The sequence below is a fragment of the Anopheles cruzii genome, chromosome 3 (assembly GCF_943734635.1).
Source record: "Anopheles cruzii chromosome 3, idAnoCruzAS_RS32_06, whole genome shotgun sequence".
Classification (NCBI taxonomy): domain Eukaryota; kingdom Metazoa; phylum Arthropoda; class Insecta; order Diptera; family Culicidae; genus Anopheles; species Anopheles cruzii.
Genome location: NC_069145.1, coordinates 1,989,247 through 2,009,787, shown reverse-complemented (window position 1 = coordinate 2,009,787; position 20,541 = coordinate 1,989,247). Strand labels below are relative to the sequence as shown.

Genomic DNA, 20,541 nt, shown 5'->3' with positions numbered 1-20,541 from the left:
GCGCGACTTCACAACCCCCAAAAACCGGTCGACGGTGAGGCCGTTTATTTGCGATTTGTTTGTGCATTATAAGGATGCCGCCGACGACGAGCTGAGCGAAGTGGACGTGGTGGTGGCAGCACTCGACGAGTGCACCGAATGATGATGCAGCTGGTGTAGGCCGCCGTCCGACTGGGAGGAGCTGGGCGTGCTGGTGGTGGGCACCAGGACCGTGCTTGTACTGCCATCAGGCTCGGTGTGCTGCTGCGCCACCAAATGGGGCAGAGTGATTTGCACCGGCAGCGTTTGGTTATCGGCCGTCGGTACCTGCAACGGAACGTGAAAGTGACGGTTGACGTAAAACGCACCTTCTGCCAATTCCCTCCCCGTTTTTGGCCACTCACGTGTATCGTCACACCTTGCGGTAAACTGATTGCACTCTGTAGCAGATTGTGTGCCGCGGACGCCGTGCTTACGATCGATGGTGGTTGCTGTCCACCGGTCAGCAGGTTTGAACTGCTCGTTGTGATCGTCAGCCCGGGAGGAATTCCCGACGGCAGGCTGATGATGGCGTTCGTCGTACCGGCACTACTGAGCGAGGTGATCGTTCCGCCGTTGCTGGTGTTACGGTTGTTGCTGTTGCTATTGTTGTTGTTGTTGTTACGACTGGATGCCTTTTCCTCCTTCAGCCGCCTCGTCAGGTGAGATTTTATGTGCTTCCGAAGATGATCTTTGCGATAGAAGCCTTTCCCGCAATCGTTGCATATCTGAAAGCGAAACCGTATGTGAACCGGATGAACGCAAGCGCTACTCCGCGAGGCGATTTCTTACCTCCGTCTTCACGCCACTGTGGATGACAAAGTGCAGATTGAGGTGCTCCTTCCGTTTGAAGCCCTTCATGCACACGCTGCAGATGTACGGGCGCTCCGGGTTGTGGCCGAGCTTGTGCCGCTCCAGGTGCTCCTTTCGTTTCAGGCCCGCACCGCAGATATCACATATGAACCGCCGCTCGATCTTGTGCACTACCAGGTGCTGCTCCAGGCACTCCTTCTCCGGGTACGCCATGTGGCACTCGGGGCAACAAAACAGGACCGTCCCGTCGAGCGCAGTCGTAATGTGCACTTGTCCCGGCTTCTGTCGCTTCGGTTTCGGTGGTTTCGTTTTGTACTTCCGTTTCTTGCGCGCCTTGCCCGTGCCCGCCGTTCCGTTGCCGGTGCCCGCCGCCGTAGCGCCTTCCGTTCCGTCGTTCTCCCGGTGGCCAGTCGCACCCGGTGAGCTGCCGTTCTCCTTCAGCCCGCCACCGCTACTGCTGTCCGCCACACCGTACTGGGTGTTTTCGTTGGAATGATCGTCCGTTATTTCCTGCTTTATGACCGTGCCGCCCACTCCGCCACCACCTATCGTGAGGCCGGACGGTAGCACCAGGTGCGGGTGGTTTCCGTTCAAGTTGTTGTTGTGGTTGAACTTCAAGTATGGCTGCAGGTTGAGGTTATGGGTGCGCGATTGTTGCTGCTGTTGCTGCAACAGTTCCGTCAGCTCGCCGGACAACAGCGACGACGGAAGCAGGGCGGACTGATTCCACAGTGGGCCACTCGATTCTTGCTTGATTTGTCGTAACGGTGGTGGGTTTTCACTGTCCACCTTGGTTGTTCCTGTGTTCCCGGCGGATAGGCCGGATTGCGCTTGATGTTGCTGCTGCTGCTGCTGAAGGATCGCTGCGGTGCTGGCGTTCTGCGAAGCAAGTAGCTGCAGATCCTGTGGCTGGAGTGCGGCCACAATGGTCATGCCCTCCGGGAGACCGTGGTTGTGGATAACTTCCTCGTCCTGGGGACTGTACGCCACCGTCAGTACCGTTGTGCCCTGCTGGAAGCCTTGGATGGGTATTTGCATCTGGCCCATTTGAAATTTCGGTGTACCCGGGGCCGCCGATCCGGACGTTGTCGTCGTCACCTGGCTCGGCAATGGGTTTGGGTTGAGCACCTGAATCTGTACGGTTTGCTGCGCGTCACCCGGCTTGGCACCGGGCATCGTGATGGGTAGCGTAATGTAGGCTGGCGTGGACATTTGCCCGTGCTGCATGCCACCCGCCGTTACGGTCTGCCCTTGTTGCGATTGGTGGTGACCGAAGACGGCTGATGCCGCGCTCACGGCAGCTCCGTCGACTTGGCGTAGCATTGGTACGCCGCCTTCGCCACCAGAAAGTAATCCGAGGACCTAAAAAAACCGAACAACATAACGTCAATCGAAATAAGTCCATTATTTTGTCTGAGAATGACAACGCTGGGGGGGAGTTAGTGTGTGGGGTTTCGTTAGCTGTTTCACGATTCCGTGACAAAAAGAAGATAAACCGTTACGCCATGCCGGATCCAGTAACCTTTGACACAAATGCGCAAATGTCAAAGTTCAACCATTCTTGGCATAAAATCGGAGTCCGCGCGGAAACGGCGACATTCACTTTCGAGACCTAAGCCGTTGCAATCGATGCAATCTGCATTTCAGGTACTTGTTTGCGATGTGGTGGGAAAACTTTTATTTGATACTCGAGAGACCCACACACAGCATCCGGAACCAACACAACACATTTCCGCTGTCCGTTCGCGTTCCCATGCGCGCGCCTAGTCCGTGTGGCCGTAGTTTTACTTTTTCTTTCCACTTTTCATTCTATCAACATGCGCGGCCCGAAGAGCGGCCTTTGGCCCCCCACCCTACTCGAAGGAGGTGAATGCCGCGGACACGGAGCTCGCCACAAGCAAAAGCAGCAGCAGCAGCAGCAAAAAAGCGAGTAAAAGTGAAAGTTTTCTCTCTTTCTCGAGGAATGAACTCGAAGAGGGCTGCACGCGCGCGCTCGGAAGAAGAATTGGAAGCGGTCAAAGGAAATACCGTAACGGAATGGTAAGAAAAAGCGCCGAGAAAGGAAACACAGGAAAAGAATGAGAAAAAAGCACTCACACAGCCGCGACCGACTCGGTGAGAGAGCTTTAGGCTGCAGAAAGTGCTCCTCATGTATCTGATTTACATACCAAAGGGGCAAAAGCTCGGAAAAAAATGGAAAAACGGCGCCGCGATTTCTTCCATAATCTGAAAGAGTGTATGTTCTAATTTCAACCGTAAACTCAAACATAAGAAAATTATACAATACTCAAAGCACTTACTCTTGTATCGAATGAAAAATACTCAAATGAATCTTGCATAATTTGCAGTGTATTTATACAAAGACAAGTGGCACAAATACAAACAGATCAAGATCACGCAAAACGCATCAATGCTCTGCGTTAATTCGAGAAGAACATGCAGAGGCCCCCGTTCGTGTGGTTCATAACGCACAGCAAGGTTCGCCTGCAGCAGATTTTCTCATTGCATTCATTACTAACTCACAACTTCTGTACACCGAGAGCGCCGAGATGACGAAGAAACGACCTTATTCGGCTCGTTGCACAACCTTCACACAGTTCTAAAAATGACTCTATTATTCTTCAGCCTGTTCCACACAGCAGGCCGAAGACTCAACGAATCTTGACGAGCATAAGTAGGCCCTCACACTCCCAGTAGGCGTAACACGTGGCGTCGACTGCATGTACGCTACGGGTTTCTCGCTTACGCTCTTTCCATCGCAGCGCAGCAAGCATTGAAATCACTTTCCGACCGATTTGGTAGCCAGCGCACGGCGCGTCGGCGACTCGGAGTTCATGTGAAACGTGAATCGCACAAAGCAAAGAAAAACGGGCTTCAAACGTTCTTCAAATGATGCCGTAAGAGCTCTGTTCGCATTAAGTAAGTTCTTTTGTTTCGAACCGGTGTTTCGGGGGACTTCACTTTATTTGCAGCACTTTCGTTCCCCAAAAAAAAACTAGTATCAATGTTAGTAGTTTAGGACGTATTCGGGTTTCTTGTTCAAAATCTTACCTGTCCATTGCCGGCCGTCGTCGATAGGTTCTGTGGGAACTTTGCCGCAAACTGATTCGCCGCTGCCAGTGGCCCAGCAGAAAATGGGGAAGTGAATTGCGAAAAGTTCATTTTGGAGTACTGAAAAAGAAACCGGAAGAAAACGCATGAACGCAATGGTTAACGCAATAATTTCATTTAGTAAAGAAGGGGTGTGTAGAGTGTAGACACATTTTCCGATGTTTACCTCAATATAGTTTTCATTGTCATCCATTTTTTCGCCTACTTCTCTCCCTTCGGCAGAAATGCTCGTTTCGTTCATGGGAGCGTTTGCAAGGGATCCAGTAACCACCAATCACAAAATGAAGCGAATCACGGTCAAAACGGTTTGTTTCAAGCATTCAATTTTGCGCTCTTATGCGCTCAACATTGGACCTAAAAAATGCAATACCGATTCCATCAAACTGTTCAAACGAATTTCACTTGCACCCCCTGGCGGCGTGGCTACAACAAGGAGCAGAGCATTGTGACACCAAACCGATGGGATACGGGGTGTGTTTCGTAACGGTTCTCATTTGCTTTCACATTATCCACGACAATGGATCGTGCTTTACTTAGCTGGCCACATTATTTATCCATTTCCATCGCAAACTCTCACTTTGCCACGAGACTTGCGTATGCAAATTAAAGCATCGCTAGCTAAGGTTTCTAGCTACCACGTTACAAAACCGAAACCAAAGGTTCACCTGAAATCACGCCGCTTGATTACACTCCGTCTACCCTTTTTTGCGCCCTAAACCGAATCACCAACATCATTTACTGCTCGATCCATCGAATTCGAAAAAATTTCAAAACCAATCAATAAGTTTGTTGTTTCTGTGGGGCATCCTGTGAAGTGATGTCATAGAAAAGTGAAGCTTGCCTTTCACTCTTCGGTCACTCCACGCCGGGGGTTTAAGTCGCCACGATGTTAAAGTGTGAAATCAAATCTCAATTGCATATCGCAACGCACAGCGCCCTTTCTCTTTTGCGGGCATATTTCCGCTCTCATAGAGCATTGTGTTGTCGGTTGGCGCACTACTAACGTTTTAGTTTTCTTAAAGTAATTTGACAAAGAAGTGTTGCACAGCACTACGATACTGGACTGAAGCCATCACCAGCCTGCTTTGAGTGTCACAAAACATGAACCAATGCTTCAAAGCATAGTAACCACTGTCACTATAGAGAAACTTTAAACATCACAGTAAACTTTGACAAGAGCACCAGATACTGATTCTGCCATTTCATGTTGTGTAAATTTCAAATGTATGTACACTCTTCACAAAACACACAGCCCCTTAACTGCTAATCGTCGCGGGAATAAACTGTACAAAAACGGCACGGCAACTTGTCTTTTGGTGCGCCAAAAGAGAAGATTGCTTTCACATCGATAGTGAAACTACTTTCTGCGGCGGCGGCGGCACCACGATCATTCGGGCACGTTCCGTTTTGGGAGCTCAGCATGGGGGGCAAAAAAAAGGCGCACACACATACAGACGCTATATGCTGAATGTCACACACCTCGGCTACGCAGGATGGACAATCGGGCGAGCGAAATATCCAGACGATCGCGCGAATATCGGAAATTACAACCGAACCGGATCGCGGATCCGTTCACTATGGCGCTATCGTCGTTCGCGGACGCATCGTTTCGCTGGGCGCGCGCGTGCGCCCTTGCGCTGCTCGGGCCTCGATCGTTTCGGTGGCTTCGTACGCGGATGTAAAGCGCCACGATCGTCACGAACCCGAAGCCCGTATCATGATGGAGGTCGGCTTTCGGTGCTTTCTCTCTCTTGGCCGGCCACGCACACTCTGAGGTAGTGTACGTTAAATGGGCCTGGGCCTCGTCGCTCCGACGGTCCCGTCCCGTCGCTCGCGTCTGCTGGTCACTACTACAGTCTGTACGCGCGGCTCTCTTGAAATTCTTACAACTTGCCTGATCTTTACATAAACATATTTTGAATGCGTCCCTTTCATTTCAATCCTAATGCCACATTTGTTATTTAACAATTCTCACAATCGGTTCCTAACCGATTTCTAAGCACTCAACACACAAAAGACTTTCATGTTTAACACCGTGATCAATGAAATGTGTCCCGCTTAGTGTACTTACGCATACCACATAGGCCGACAACACGGAACTACGAGTCGCGGCGTGCGTGCGAAGATTAGTGTTTCGTGATCGGACTGGTATTGGTGACCGCTGGACGAGAGCTTTTCGGTTGGTACAACGTTTTCTTTTGGGTAAACGAAAGCTCTCATCTCAGCGGTCTTTGAGCCTATGGTCTGGTAGTAGAGCACCGCCACTACTACTACCACTACTGCTCAAGCCTGCGCATTTCAATGATCGATCTTGCTTGATCGTATTTTTCGTACAAATCAGTCGCAAAAAAACACTACACGCACGGTTACAGGCTGAGAATGAGCACAAAAAAGGTTACTCACAACTGAGCCACCCGAGTTTGTACATAGAGCCATCCACGGTCCGATCGGTCCGTTTGATGCGTGTGTGTATGTTTCGCGCGTTTCATAAACTGATGAATCACTGCCGTCCACCGCCGATCCACAGCACAGCGGAATCAGGAAACCATATGATTTCTATCCCAAGGGGTGTTCTACTAGAACGGAGCAAAACGACGATCGGTTGCAAAATGAATGATAAACCAGCGCTACCCAGTGGGAGAACGATCGCTTCGACACAAGCTGATTAAAGTGAACGTGCAAGTGGACGTGATCAGTACAACGTACCGATCGTTTAAAACAATCTTCTAAAAATGCAAACTTATTCTTTGCTAGATCGACCGTATCGCTTTGGCATCGTTTTCCTAAATGATCGCGAAACATTGCGCAAAGCATAAATATGAAAACAGGGGTTCGGCAGCTTCTAAATCGGTTTGTGCAAACCGGATTATCGGTGACTTTGGCCGTAGCGCGGGAAATCACCGAGCCGGATCTAGTGTACTCATGATTTATTGAGAAACTTGCGGAACAGAGAGCAAACACGAGCGGTTCGTTGTTTGCTCTGGCGTTGAAATCTTTCGTTCGACCAGACTGTCTCGCCGTCTTTGCTAAAGAACCACCCAGGCCCCCCCAGGGGCACGGTAGCTTCGTTCCTTGTTATATACAAGAGTGATGTAATAATCAGCTCTTCTGGCTTCTAGCTATGACAAGCTTTTACAACATTAATAAACAAACACCACGAACCGAACCACGGTGGTAATGATGGAGTGATGGTTCCCAGAAGAAATAAAAATGCTGTCGATGCCGCTTGTCGATTTATTGGCCGATTGGTCCGACCCGTCCCAACACCAACACTGTACAACAACAAACCCCAAAAAGCATCTACCCAAGGCAAGACACCGGCGTGTGGTTGTGTGCCGTTTGCTCTACTATGTGACGACTGTCCTGTACCGCGCTGGCCGCCACTGAGCTTTGTTCGCGGCCACGGTCGCAGTCACGCGCGTTTCTTCGCGCGCGGGAAGAAAGACAATTTAGAAAGTGGAGAGAGAGTTTTATATAATCGAACCAAGTACCACTCTGCAACAACGATTCCATCGGCAGACAGGCAGTAGTAGGCTGTTGTTGTGGTTTGCGTTGCGTTTGGTCTACGCCGTCTATCTCGCTTCAGCATTGTTTAGGTTTCTCCTTCATGCTATCTAACTTTACTTTATCCATTTTCTCACTCTCTCTCGCTCTTTGTTTCTGTCTTTTTCATACTACTTCTTGTATCGTCCCGTTTTCTCTTACATTTTCTTTCCCACTAAAGTGCATTCTTTCTCTTTCTGTTTGTTTTAATTTTTTCAATCACGTAAACATTGATATTCAATGTTGTCGATGATCAATCTGTCATCCGTCGTTCTGTCCACAATATCGATAGTTTTGTGCAACCGTTTGTACTTCATTAAGAATCCTGTTAAAATAAATCTTAAGCACACAGTCACAAATGGCTCAAAGGTTCGAATCCGCCCGCAGCATAACCTTTAGACCGATGAAATTCATTCTCCTGTTTTCGTTCATCCCTTCTCTTTGAAATCGGCCAAACATGCCATGTTTCGAAGCATGCAAAATTGCCCAGCACGGCAAGAAACTCCGTTTTTCTTTCAACGAGTTGTTTTTTTTCTCGATGCCTCTGGTTGCTATCTCAACGAGACCCAAAGATCCAAAGCCATCGTAGCAGGCTGCTCGGGCCATCTACGTTGCTGTCTTGTGTGTCTTCGCAGGTCGTGAAAGATCAAAAGTTTCACTTTCATTTTGCGCTCGCGTTCGCTCCATTAGATCAACCGGATTTATCTTACCACGTGTTACGTGGTGTTCGCACTAAGACCACTGGCACCAACAGTAGGTTCAACATATTTACGGATACATCGGATTGAACTGTTTCGGCGAAAACAGCGGATGAATCCGCCATTGTGTCATATTCCTAAGAAACACTTCCCCCGAGTATTATTGTCAACATTTGTCGTGGTTTTTATTTAAACAATTTAATACAATTGCTACAGTCTATACAGGAAAAAGTTCCCTCCAAAAACCGCTCTTGCAAACCGTGAACCGAATTACGAAACAGGTGGCCGCCACGCTGCTTCTCACGCGCTCTCTCGCTTGCCGATCTCTGCTCGGTCGTGCTCTCCCGTGGCGTGCGAAGCGAATCTCAACTCATCTTATGTTGGGCAAAAAAAAAGGTTTGTCGGATAGAAATACGCGGTCGCCGCTCGCAGCTGTGTACGCGAGATCGAATCATCGGCCCCGCGTGAGCGTCGCGGGGCACGCGGCACGGCGTTTGCTTGCTTCTCGACAAAAATAAACCCACAACATGCCTCTCTCATGCACCACCACCAGCCCGAGCGTCCGCGATGATGTTGCGTGAGAAAGTTTACCATCTTTGCTTAATTTTGATCGTAAACAGTAATGGGCTGCTGTAATGCTCCGATTCGTGGGATTTCTTTACATCATTTCGCAAACCCCGAACGCTCACCGAAGTTGCGCGTGGTTCTAAACGGGTCACAGGTTGCTGCGATTGCACAGTAGGGAACTTATATGAGAAAGGCGGACATAAATGTTTTTAGGAGGAATCTATGGACTTTTTTCAAAGTTTTTGTTATCTTTCCATGTATTTTGATTAAATTCAACTTTTTATGTATAATGCACGCGTTCAAGTATATTAAATAAGCTTTTTTTTTGTTATTTTAAGGTTTTTAAACGCCTGAGCTATGCAATTTTAATGACACTAAATGCCCAATCTAAACGCCTGGGTTATGCAATCTGTATTGCATCAAAATGTTTCAATGCATAATCCTTTGCAAATGCGTGAATTTTCTGCAACCAAACACTGGGCGCCTCCATTTATTCCAACTTTGTATCATCATTTTTTTCTTTAATTAGGAATTTGCGAAACTTTCAGTCGGAATCTGCAAATAAAACTTACAGGAAATGTTTAACATGGTCTAAACTTTAATTGTAATGTTTTGTTTAGGATGTACAACGCTGTACATTTTTTTGCTGCATTACCAAATTTGAAAAACTGTATTTTTTCATAAATTTCTATACTAATTCCAGATAAAAATATACTACCAATGTCAAACGTAAACATTTGATTATTTCATACGAAAGAAGGATTCATTGCCTTTCAAATGATGTATAATACAGGTACATTACCGTTGCAGAACTGTGCTAACGATCGCGTTAAAGTAGCTGAGAAAAATTGGTTTTAAAGAGCCATTTTTATCACTTTTTCGACTTTGACAGATGATTTCTCGGAATCTACGCAACATGAAAGGCTAAAAATTCGGATTTGTCTTAGATAACTAATCTATTTGAGGGTAATATAACTAAAACCCTCAGTTTTTGAATTGACTTATGACCGCCTTTTCCCCATAGTGGATTGCAGCTCCGTTCGGTGCATCTTTCTACCACATCGCGCTGGTCGCTCTTTTCTATTGGGCCAACCTATAGGAACAATGGGACAGTGATTCGCGTGTTTCCTTCCCCGATTTGTGCGTGCCCGGTAGTGGGACAGAGACCACAGACACGCGCTGCTGGGCGTGTAAGCGAGCCAAACGTATCGTCCTCACGCTAGAATGCATTTCCGCCACCTGACGAAGCAATAGAGGGGAGATTCGTCTCTCATTCTGAACATTTATGTGCGTTTTGGTATAAACCCGGAGCACCACGAAGAGACCGGTGCATTGTGTTTCGTGCCACAACGTGGGGCAGACAAATTAGTGTAGCTTACCTTTTATGCTTCATTCAGCCACGATCCGACTCCGACTCCCAGTGGTTAATGTGGCACCAAATTTGTCGCCGCTCGCAAATGAAAGATAAATTGAAACCACCGCTTGCTGCGACAGGATAATTACAGCGGTGGCAATGGCAACGCCGGCGGAAGACACTCTAAGGCAAGGCAGGCGGTGATTTGCACGATTTTAAACGCCACTTGCACAGTTCATGCTTTTTATGCCGAAAAAGGTAGCACCGACTCTTTGCGCCACACACACGCACCACTTTGACCCACAAAACACACAGCGATGATCACTGATAGCGGCACCACAGAGTCCCGTGCACAACAAAGAGGCCGATTCCAGGTACCAGGAGAGAGGTATTTCCACAATGATAAACGGCTATGACGTTAACACAGCACAACGGATCTGATCTGGGCCCCCGTGCGTAAACCCTTTCGCGGGACCGATTACGTTCGACGTATATCAGGTTTTGGCGTACCTGGTGGCCACAAGTCGGCAAGCAATGTTACCTTCGCAGGAAACAACGGACAGTGTGCAGCACCACGGACGAGCAATTCCCCATTGTGGCCAAGCTGAACGTGACCCAAAAAATCACCAGGCGATGCGATTAGGCACTGAAAACTCCGACGCGACCGCATACCGCGAAGCGTGTTGGCCAGAGAGAAAGATGTTTGTATTTTTGTGTTGGAAAACAGCATCTGTCCGCTGTCAGAGTCGTCTGGCCGCGGATGCACTGTGGGGAATTTGCAGCGCACAGTCGGACATATTTGATTTAAGGAAGAATCTACGAACTTTTTTGCATGTTTTTTGGTTAAATTCAACATACTATGTATGACGCATACTTGAATGACAAATAATGAGCTATTATTATTGATTCTCGAAATCTTCATGCAAAGGTCATACATTAATTAATACCGCCTTTTCCCCATAGTGCGTTGGGATTGCGATGCAACGCACACCACCGACCACTGAACCAGGCTGTGTTTAAGCTGCGGGTTTGAAAAGTTCAAAATACTTTTATTAAATCTCGGTTTTCTAACAGATACGATAGAACCAAACCGTTTGAATCAGGCAGCCACTGCAGCAAACCGATGTGCTTGAAGAAATAAAGTTCTTTGTCGTTTGCAAGATTTATCTCTAAATTTCGATTCTTTTAATTTCGTAAGTGACATTTGACACAAACTAGAAAAACGCAAAAAAAGGCTGCGTACGTTGATTGACACAGCAGTCGAGACAGTACAACAACACAATACACCTGAAATAACTCGTATCCGGATCCCGTATCTTTTCCACTGCGTACATGAAGCGACGACGAAACATTTAATTCATTTAACAAAATCCAAACCATGGCAGGTTCGGTGGATACGAGGTAAGTGGCCGAGGTGCGATAGTGCAGGCCTCTTGTGCGGCCTTCGTTTGGCCACTCGTCCAGCGTTACGACGTCCATCAGCTGATCGAAGGGACACGCTGGTGGGTTGGTGCAATTAGTTCCATTGTCTTCAACACTTTCGTTCTGTTCGTCCCGTAGGAAGCGATCGCGCGAGGAGGAGCAGAACGAATTTATGCCACTATCGAAACGCATCAACAATCTGCATCTGAACAATAATCAAAGCAACCTAGGGGGCCCTATACCGGAGCAGCTCGGCCCAACGGTAGCAAGCAATGGGCAGTTCGCCATCGGGGACCCAAATTCTCACCACATGCACCACCAGCTACACCACCATCATGGCCACCACCACCCGCACCATCTGCTCGGGGTCATGAACGGTGCCAGCGGAAGTAACAGCAACAGTAGCAGCAGCGGATCGCTTTCGCTCGCGGCCAACAGTGGCAGCAACAGTCCCGCCTCGACCCATGCCTCCACCATATCGATCAACGGGGAAATCCTCGGCGACTACTGCCCGGTGCTGAGTGCCGAGGAGAATCCGCACTACTTCACCAAGAACAAGGTTCTGTACGATTTGTACATTGAGCGCATGAGACGGCTACAGTGATCCACCGTGGCGTAATGGCTAAGAACTATTTACTTTATTCTACCTAACTTATCGGAGTATGTGTTTCCCCCCGGGTGCATTACGAAATTCGTCGTGGCTTGTTTTGATCTTTTTTGAACGGTAAATTTAAGTATGAACTACAGCTGGAGAGCTGGAGGATGGATTCTGTGTCGCACTTCCGTATTCGTGGTTCCAAAAACCTCACAAATAAAAAAATAACACCAGCAGTGGAAAATAGTAATAATCCAAAGACGCTTCGAAATACTGGGACCCCATTTTAAAGGGTCACGAGTGAAATGATGTATGAAATAAAAGAGTCTGGAACTCTAACTACGCAACAACCCACTTCCGTTCGCATACATTCATATATTTGTTTCAATAGTTTCCACTAATATGCAGACATAATTTATTCGTGTCGTTCGCGCCACTCCTAGAGAGATGAGCGTTGTTACGCCCAAAATACTAAACACGGCACATTGCTTGCACACTGCATTGTGGTGTGCGCAATAACAAATCGTCAAACACTTGGTCACGGCCAAGTGGCCACCGTGGCGCAGCAGTGGAGTAGAGTAGAGTAGATGGAGATATTGCGTTACGTTACGTTACAATCTAATGGAATATGATAACAGTGTGCGCCCGCTTACGGTGATCGGATGATCTGCTCGTAGGCGGCGAAAATGATCGCGCCCACCTCGACCGAGCGCGTCTTGAGACTGAGCGTCGCATCCGAGCTGCCGGGCGATAGTTTCAGCTCCAGCAACACCCAGATGTTGTTGGTCAGCTTCAGCGACTGGTACAGCATGTCCTGGCCCTCGACGTTCCGCTTGGCGATGGTGAAGATGTTGTTCGCCGTCATCTTGGCCGCGACGGTGTCGGCCGTCCCGACGATACCGTGCAAATTGAACTGGATTTCATTCGCGGCCGGAATCTCCTTCCAGGTGGTCAAAAACACGCGTTTGTCGAGTTGGCCGTCCTCGATGAACAGCACGTTGCCGTGCACCAGGCAGGCGAAGTAGAAAATGTCCACATTGTTCTTGATGGCCACCTGCAGATTGTTGAGCGGTTCCATGCGCTGCACCGGCCCGCTCGTTCCGAGCAGGAGCGACGTTTCCGTCGACTGTGAGGGCTGCAGTGGCGCAACCTGCAGCGGAGCACTCGGCACCATCCCGAAGCTGTTCTTGTTGAGCTGTATCGCAAAACCGGTCATTGCCTGCATCGCCTTGTTGGTGAACGTCATGTCCATGTACACCTGGCCGGCGCGCCGCGAGAACGTGCCCTGAATTTCGAGCCCCTTGCCCTTATCGGCCGGCAACCAGACGATCTTCGGTATCTGAATCATGTTCGTGCTGCTGACCGGTCCAATGCCGAAAATGTCGCCCAGCAGACCACCGGCGGCCGAGCCACCTCCTGCACCAGCCGCCCCTCCTCCTGCCGGTCCAGCGGCCGCACTGGCCGCGCTGGTGCTGCTGGTATCATTCGCACCGCCACCGCCGCCCAGCAGAATGTCGAGTCCACCACCGAGCAGATCCACGTTGCTGCTGGCCGGTGCAGGAGCGGCCGGCGGTGCCGGCGCATTGATGTCCATCGAGAGCAGATCGCCGATCAGCGATTCCTGGTTCGGAATGACGGTCGCTTCGGGGACGGAGGATGAATCGTCACCGGCGGCAGCCGATGCCGAACGGTTCGGGAGCGATTTGCGTACGCCAGCGCCCCGCCCTTCGACGAACGCCGTCGGTGGCTTGTGGTACACGCTGGCCAGCGAGCTGATGTGACAGATCAGCTCGTCGAGCAGCGTCGGCTCCAGGAGATCCGTTTCCTCCGAGATCAACGGTTTGTCCGCAAGCACCACCTCCTTCGCGGCCGCCGGATCCGTCGACAGCAGGCGCCAGTAGATGAAGCCACGGTCGCGCAAATCCGGATTATCCGAGTCTTGCGTGGCGAGCGACAGGACGTGCTGCACCAGTTCCTGCGTGTCGGCGGGCCGCTTGAGGAACAGTTTCACCACGGCCGTCAGCAGTTGCAGCTGCACTTGTGCGTTCTCGTCCTGGAAGCCCTCCAGAAAGCTGTCCAGCAGCTCGTCCGCATTGTCGATGCGCTCCGCGTACTCGCCAATGATCCACACCATCGAGGCGCGTGCCTCCGGTTCGTCCAGTGTGTCCAGATTCTCGCACAGCGTGCTGATGATGCTTTCGTACTTGTTCGGGTACTTGCGGAAAATGTCCTTGATCACGACGATCGCTTCCTGCACGACGTAGTTCACCTTGGTCTGAATCAGATCGAGCAGCGTCGACACGCACCGCTCGGCCGACGGTTCCACCTTGATGGCGCACCGACCGATCGCGCGCACCGCTTTGCGCACAAAGTCCACGTCCACCTCGGTGGCGTACTCCTTCAGCTCGCTCAGCACCTGCGCGATGTTGCTCTGGTTCGCCAGCCGGATCATGATGTCCAGCTTCTCGAGCTTCACGTAGATCGGATCGTTGTACTTCACGAAGAACACCTTCATCTCGTGCTTCAGGATGTCCGGGCGCTTCTGCACGATCAGATTGATGTTGCGCAGCGCCACGTACTGCACCTCCGGTTCCGAGCTGAGTAGCGTCACCAGCGGCGGGGCCAGCTTCTTCGTCAGCATCGCACAGAAATCACCGTCACCGGCCAGTATTTCCAGCAGCTTCATCAGCACCTTGATCGCGCTCAGCACGACCGCCGCGTTGGCATGGGCCAGCCGGGGCGTAATACGCTCGCAGATCGATTGCGCTTCCCGTTCGTCCTTCGGTGTGTAGTTGGCCAGCGAATCCAGGATAAACACTTGGCCCCACTCGGTGCACTCGTTCAGCGCCGTCAGTAGCTTGTTGATGGTGGCCGAATTCATCTCCACCAGTGGCTGCCCACTGGCACTGGCTTCATTGATTTCGCTCAGGGCGGCCACCGCATTGGCCACCACCATCGGGTTAGAGTCGGACAGCAGATCCTTTAGCTGGTCCAGGAACCCTTGATCTTCCACCTGTGTGTGTGCGATGAACGCGAGTATTAATGCCGCTGTCGATCGATAGGGATCAGAATACGTACCATCGAGCTGGAAATATCGTACAGTTTGGCCACGCACACGGCGGCCGTCTTGCGTACGTACGGGTCTTCGTCCTTGAGACACTTGCGCAGCGGCTCACACAGATACTCCGTGATCTTGTCCACCCGAATACAACCCATCGTGCGTACGGCCAGCGCACGGATCAGCGGGTTCGTGTCCTCGCAGTCCTACACAGAGACGGACGGATCGGAACGATTAGCGGGGGGCGCAGTAAAACCAAACGAACGTCTTCTAACGGAACTCAAAACAACTAGAAGCACTCTCAAGACGGAAACGGAAACCTAAAAGAGGACAAACGGAACACTCTCGCAATGTTTGTACACAACAACCGGAAACAGAAGGATGGGCGCGCGCAGAGGCAGAGGAACACCAAACGAAACGGGGATGCCGAATGCGCGTGTCAGCAACAGCAATTTTGGGCAGGAATCAAATGGTACAGAGAAGCCAGATCGTCATCATCACCAAAACTTAGCTTCATTTAATAACTGATGGTATGTACAAAATGGACAGTTTTCGGAGGACAAACAGTTGAGTGAGTGTGATAACAATGAGCCGGCGCGAGGAACGTGCAACAGAAACGGGAACAACATCGAAACCAATTGTTGTGGCGCGTGAAATAAAGCATGAGCAGGAACTAGGACTAGTGTTTTTTGTAGTTCGCACATCAAGTGAATAAACAGAGCACTTCTACAGCGGCCACAGCAGCCGAGAATCTACACTCTACACCACGCTAGAGGGCACTAACACAATCAATCAACTGAATTCGGGGTGAAAAAAGAAGCAAACAAACGAACGAAGCGAGAACGAAACAGGATCGACCACAACCCGCGCGGACATAAAGAAGCACAAACAAACAATCGGAACGACTTGGAACAACGCAAACTCAATCAAAATACAGGAAAATCGTAGCTGCTAAGCTCAATGGCAAGATTTTATTGGTGATTTACCTTAACGAGTTGAGAATGTGGCAAATCCTTACATAGTTTATTCGACAATAGTTTACAAATACATAGGTTTATATTTTATTCGATTCAGTTTTATCTCATCGGTAAAAAAGTGGTAGATAAAAGGGGTGTTAGTAGCGTGAAACTGAGACAGTGTAATCAAGAGGGAGAGAGAGATGATAACGGATGTGATAACAAAACAAGGCACGCGAGGGCAGAAAGACCGATTAATGCTGAACGGGCCGTGAAGAACGTGAACGTTTATAGGTGGTTCAAAAGGTGATTTAGAAACACTCATAAAAAGCTGGGAAAGAAGAAAGGGTGAAATCGGATACGATGAAGAAATGGCAAACGCAAGAAATACGACGAGAGACTCGCTAGCGGTCGCAAAATTCTAAATAAACCACAGTCATAACGACGGAAGAGAGAGAAAGAAGCACAGGCGAAAAGTAGTAAAAGTAGAACGAAACACAGATAAGGATATAGGATATCGATAAGGGTGCAAACAAAATACACGAGGAACGCCGAAAACCGAACCGAACAGTCCTTGATAAGCGCGTGACAAAGGAAAGGACAACCAAAAAGGCAGGCGGAGGAACTTCCTAGGTGCGCCCAGCGACGTTCGCATGACGAACCGAGGTCATTTTTTACCTTCCGGCCAACAAGCTTCAACGTTCTGCTGCTGAAGATAACGCGCTCTCTTATCGGCCACCCCGGAACAGGGTGGTCACGGGGGGTCGCGGGGAGTGATATGCTATCTTTGGGCCCGCGGATACCTTGGCCGGAAACAAAGCGGTAAAAATCGGGGGCAACAAACTGCGGCACATCACAATTGTGCACGATCGCTTCGCAAATGCACCGGGAGAGTTGGCTTTTGTTCAAGAAAAAAGGGCCGTAATTTGGGCCCCCCGGGGCGAGGGCTAACAAAAATAGACCCAGAAGTTCGGCCAGCTGATTATTGTAGCCCAGCCCCGGCAGTGCGCCCCCGGGACGATTCCGGATGGGCGCGATTGTGTGCAGTATTTTCGCACCCTTCGCCTTCAGTTTTCAAATGATCTTCTCTCGCTGATCTTCGCCACAAACACGTGCCACGACCTTGAAACGCGCGCGCGCGATCGGTGCCGAGATTGAGGCGCGGATGAGGGAACGGCAGAAAACATAAAATGAATGGAAGAGAGAGAGACTGAGAACGAAAAACGAAAGAACGAACTTTGATAGCACGGCACGGCGCACAGGTGGATCCGCGCGGTGCAAGCGAAGACCACGAAACGAATACTTACCTTAACGAACGTGTTGACCGCCATGATGGCCATATCGGGCTGGGATTTGGCGTAGTTCATCAGATACAGGTACACCAGCTTTTTCAGCTCCAGATTGTCCGTCTGCATGCAGTTGACCACGTCCGGGAACAGGGCCGACACATCCTTCCCGACGGTCATGCTGGCAATGACCTTCGGAGCGCGCGCGTAAAAAACCCCATATTAAGACCATGATCCTCTGTTTTGGGTCACCACCATGTGTCCGCTTTTTTGCCTACCTTCTTCACTGCCTCTTTTTTCTTCTCCTTCTTGTCATTGTTGAGCTCGGATTTGAGTTCAAAAATTTCACCCTTCTTCGTGGTGGTAAAGTACTTCGAGTCCGTCATCCCGCGCGAGTCGAATATGCGCAGCCTGTCAATGGAAAGAAGATGGTGTGAAAATATGGTTACCCACCGGAGTTCGTACGCATCGCGGGATATGTGGCCGCATTACTGGATAGGGGCGATGGGAATCATGTTGCTTGCTTTCCCGGTGGCCGATGTGACGACTTTTACAACAACGACCTGGCTGCTGAGCGACCAAAAAACACAAACACTCCACTGTTGATCAAAGGAGTCATTGGTTTGCCAACCGCAAACGGACAACGAACGAGGGCGACTGGCGAGCGAGAAAAAAGCATTGCGCCGCTTCGACCGCCAAACGCCAAACGCATCTGAGCAGGTCCCCGGGCCTTCGGCACGATGGGGTTCACATGGCGGGGTGGTGGCGCGCGCTCTAGGCGCCAAAGGGTCACGATATGTGTGTGGCTACTGGTAATAATGTGCAGTCGTTAACGGGGTCGTGTCAGAATTGCCGAGCAGATTGCGACAGAGAGCGAGAGCGAGAGAGCGGCAATCTAAGCAATCGCCGCAACGTTGCTAGAAATCGTACATTTACGCAGGGCCCGCGGGCGCAGAAAACTAGATATCCATTAATTGATGCCATGATGATGCCGGAGCAGTATGTCATCATCAGCGGGCATTTAAACAAGGCGAACATTTATTGGACCAATGTCTCGCCCACTCGTTTCACCGGGGATTACTGCGCCCACTACCACCGAACAACCGATATACATTCAAGAGCAGTGATAAGAACCGCGAACTTCCGTGCACTCTCCCGACGGGCGGGGTTTATGCTTCCCCCAACAGTGCGCCGCCGATTCTTCATCGGTCTGTGATAAAAAAAACATAACAGTGATTCAAGCTATCAGCACAACTCGCATCACTACTGCAACGGAACCGTGCCGCAAGCGACGGAAACCGAAAAATCGATTCCTCAGAGTAACCACTTTTGGGGCGGTCGTCTTTTGGACGGGTTTTCCCTCACACTCTACCGAAGATCATGCATAAATTCTATACCTGCTGGTTTGGAAAGAACTGCGGTACGATAGAACGATAACTTTTAGCTTTGGTGATTTGATTTATTGGCCGAAAATACACTTTTTCGTGGACAAACTCTCGGATCGTGTCACTTCTTGATTTCCAGCAGCTCCAACACACTCGAGCAAATCGTGGCGGGTTTGATGCACGGGTTGAATACTTCAGTTTCTGACAACATCCAACTGTCAGTCGGTTGTTGATCGATTCGTCGATCGTTCTTGTTTACGTTTGAGAGCTTTTTTGAAACGGAGACAATGAAATCGAATACGCGATTAACCTGTTCTCCGTTAAAAAATGTTACGTTAATTATGTTGCGGAGTGCGAAATGATTAATTTTATCTCATTGTTGTTCGCTTTCGTGAGCAAAAATCAAAAAAAATCTGTCAAATACAGAACACAACTTAATGTTTTACAGTGCTTGCCATTAAAGTAAGGCCACTTGGTCCGCGCCTTGGAGTTTTGTCTATCCGCTCACATTAATTAGCGGAATTTCGTTAACAATTTGTGGCATACTGGCACATTTTCAAAATCTGTTGCACCGTCTACGCTCTACATACTTTAGCAAAAACTGGTAAGACACGAGTGCGCAGGAACCAAACCCAACGCTCTGTTGCGCTCAACCATTCATTGAATGAATCGGAATAACAAAAATCCCAATATCGTGCGACCAGAACCGATATGAGATGGATGGGTTAAACTGATGCGATGTGGTAAAACAAAAACTCTGCAAGCCGAACTGTCGTCTTTTGCAAGGATAATGAGCAGGATGTGTCCAAACCCACGAACGGAGGACGTAATCACACTACCTGAGTAACGTAAAAAGCACAATGAAACTCAACACGTGAGCTCAACCGTTCGGTTCTGTTCCATGTTGTTGTTGTTCGTTGTTGATAGCAACATCATTCCCAGTCAACCAAACGTATGATTCGCTTTCCGTTCGCCACTGGTATGTAATATTGGGCGGCAAGTAAAATATTGAATGAATTTTATGCTGAACAAAAGACTGATTCTGGTACGCGATTCGGAAGGATGTTCATACGGGAGTGCAAACTAGAGAGGACCTTTTTTACGCGAAGTATGATATCCGCTCCGCGCTTCTCTCAGCGCTTTGGATTAGGATTTGTTGCTCCGGTATTCCTCAAAGCACAATAAGCGCTTTGCCGAACTTTGTATGCTTTCCTTTGGTCTCTCTCTCACGCTCTCTGCGCTCTCGTGACCGTGATGGAGCAGCGAAAGGAAAGCGCACTTCGTATTTTCCATGGCAATTTTCCACGGCTGTGCGTGTCTGTGCGCTCTCGCGCAAAGGTAAAATTTCCCTCGAACCAGTCGGACGGTCAGTGAATGTGCCGTGCGTTCTGTGGTCCAATTGTTTCCCCAAAAGTGCTGTGCGCTGTGGGAAAGGGCTTCTCAAAGGTTAGTCGAGTACGAATCCACGAAGCTTGTGTTTTCCCCCGTGGGGCTGGGCTGAGTGTACTCCGGAGGGCAGAATTTGCCGAACTCAACGGTTGCATGGGCCAAAATATTGCTCCCCACGAGCCACAGGTTTTTCTTTAAATATAGTTGCCTAAATAATCTCCACATCTTCGTAGCCGATGCAAGTGTGTGCTTTTCCGTAAACTCAATGTGAAAACTCTGTGTCCTTTCAAAGTAGGTGTGTACTGATGGACGTCCGCGCTAGGTTCATTGTCGTTTCAGGGTGCTT

The 20,541-nt window shown here is 49.5% G+C and overlaps 3 protein-coding genes across 5 annotated transcripts; 1 reads left to right on the top strand and 2 right to left on the bottom strand.

Annotated features, from left to right (window-relative positions):
- Positions 1 to 66: 66 nt before the first annotated feature.
- Positions 67 to 4,135, bottom strand: LOC128274697 (zinc finger protein 281-like). The gene is made up of 5 exons (XM_053012976.1): positions 4,109 to 4,135; positions 3,883 to 4,002; positions 811 to 2,193; positions 384 to 746; positions 67 to 306 (listed from the first exon to the last, which is right to left on the bottom strand). The coding sequence occupies exons 1-5, from the start codon at positions 4,133 to 4,135 to the stop codon at positions 67 to 69; spliced, it is 2,133 nt and encodes a 710-aa protein (XP_052868936.1).
- A 7,232-nt stretch (positions 4,136 to 11,367) lies between these two features.
- Positions 11,368 to 12,461, top strand: LOC128275088 (dendritic arbor reduction protein 1). Its single transcript, XM_053013475.1, has 2 exons — positions 11,368 to 11,505; positions 11,665 to 12,461. The coding sequence occupies exons 1-2, from the start codon at positions 11,483 to 11,485 to the stop codon at positions 12,128 to 12,130; spliced, it is 489 nt and encodes a 162-aa protein (XP_052869435.1). The 5' UTR covers positions 11,368 to 11,482; the 3' UTR covers positions 12,131 to 12,461.
- Positions 12,462 to 12,476: 15 nt separating this feature from the next.
- On the bottom strand, positions 12,477 to 18,950 carry LOC128275087 (AP-1 complex subunit beta-1). 3 transcript variants are annotated; one of them, XM_053013474.1, is made up of 6 exons: positions 18,819 to 18,950; positions 17,700 to 17,832; positions 17,443 to 17,613; positions 16,166 to 16,192; positions 15,200 to 15,385; positions 12,477 to 15,134 (listed from the first exon to the last, which is right to left on the bottom strand). In XM_053013474.1, the coding sequence occupies exons 2-6, from the start codon at positions 17,805 to 17,807 to the stop codon at positions 12,771 to 12,773; spliced, it is 2,856 nt and encodes a 951-aa protein (XP_052869434.1). In that variant the 5' UTR covers positions 17,808 to 17,832; positions 18,819 to 18,950; the 3' UTR covers positions 12,477 to 12,770. The 3 variants fall into 3 exon arrangements, with proteins under 3 accessions (XP_052869434.1, XP_052869432.1, XP_052869433.1); XM_053013472.1 differs by lacking the exon at positions 18,819 to 18,950 and adding an exon at positions 17,914 to 17,979; XM_053013473.1 differs by lacking the exons at positions 16,166 to 16,192; positions 18,819 to 18,950 and adding an exon at positions 17,914 to 17,979.
- Between the last annotated feature and the right edge of the window lie 1,591 nt (positions 18,951 to 20,541).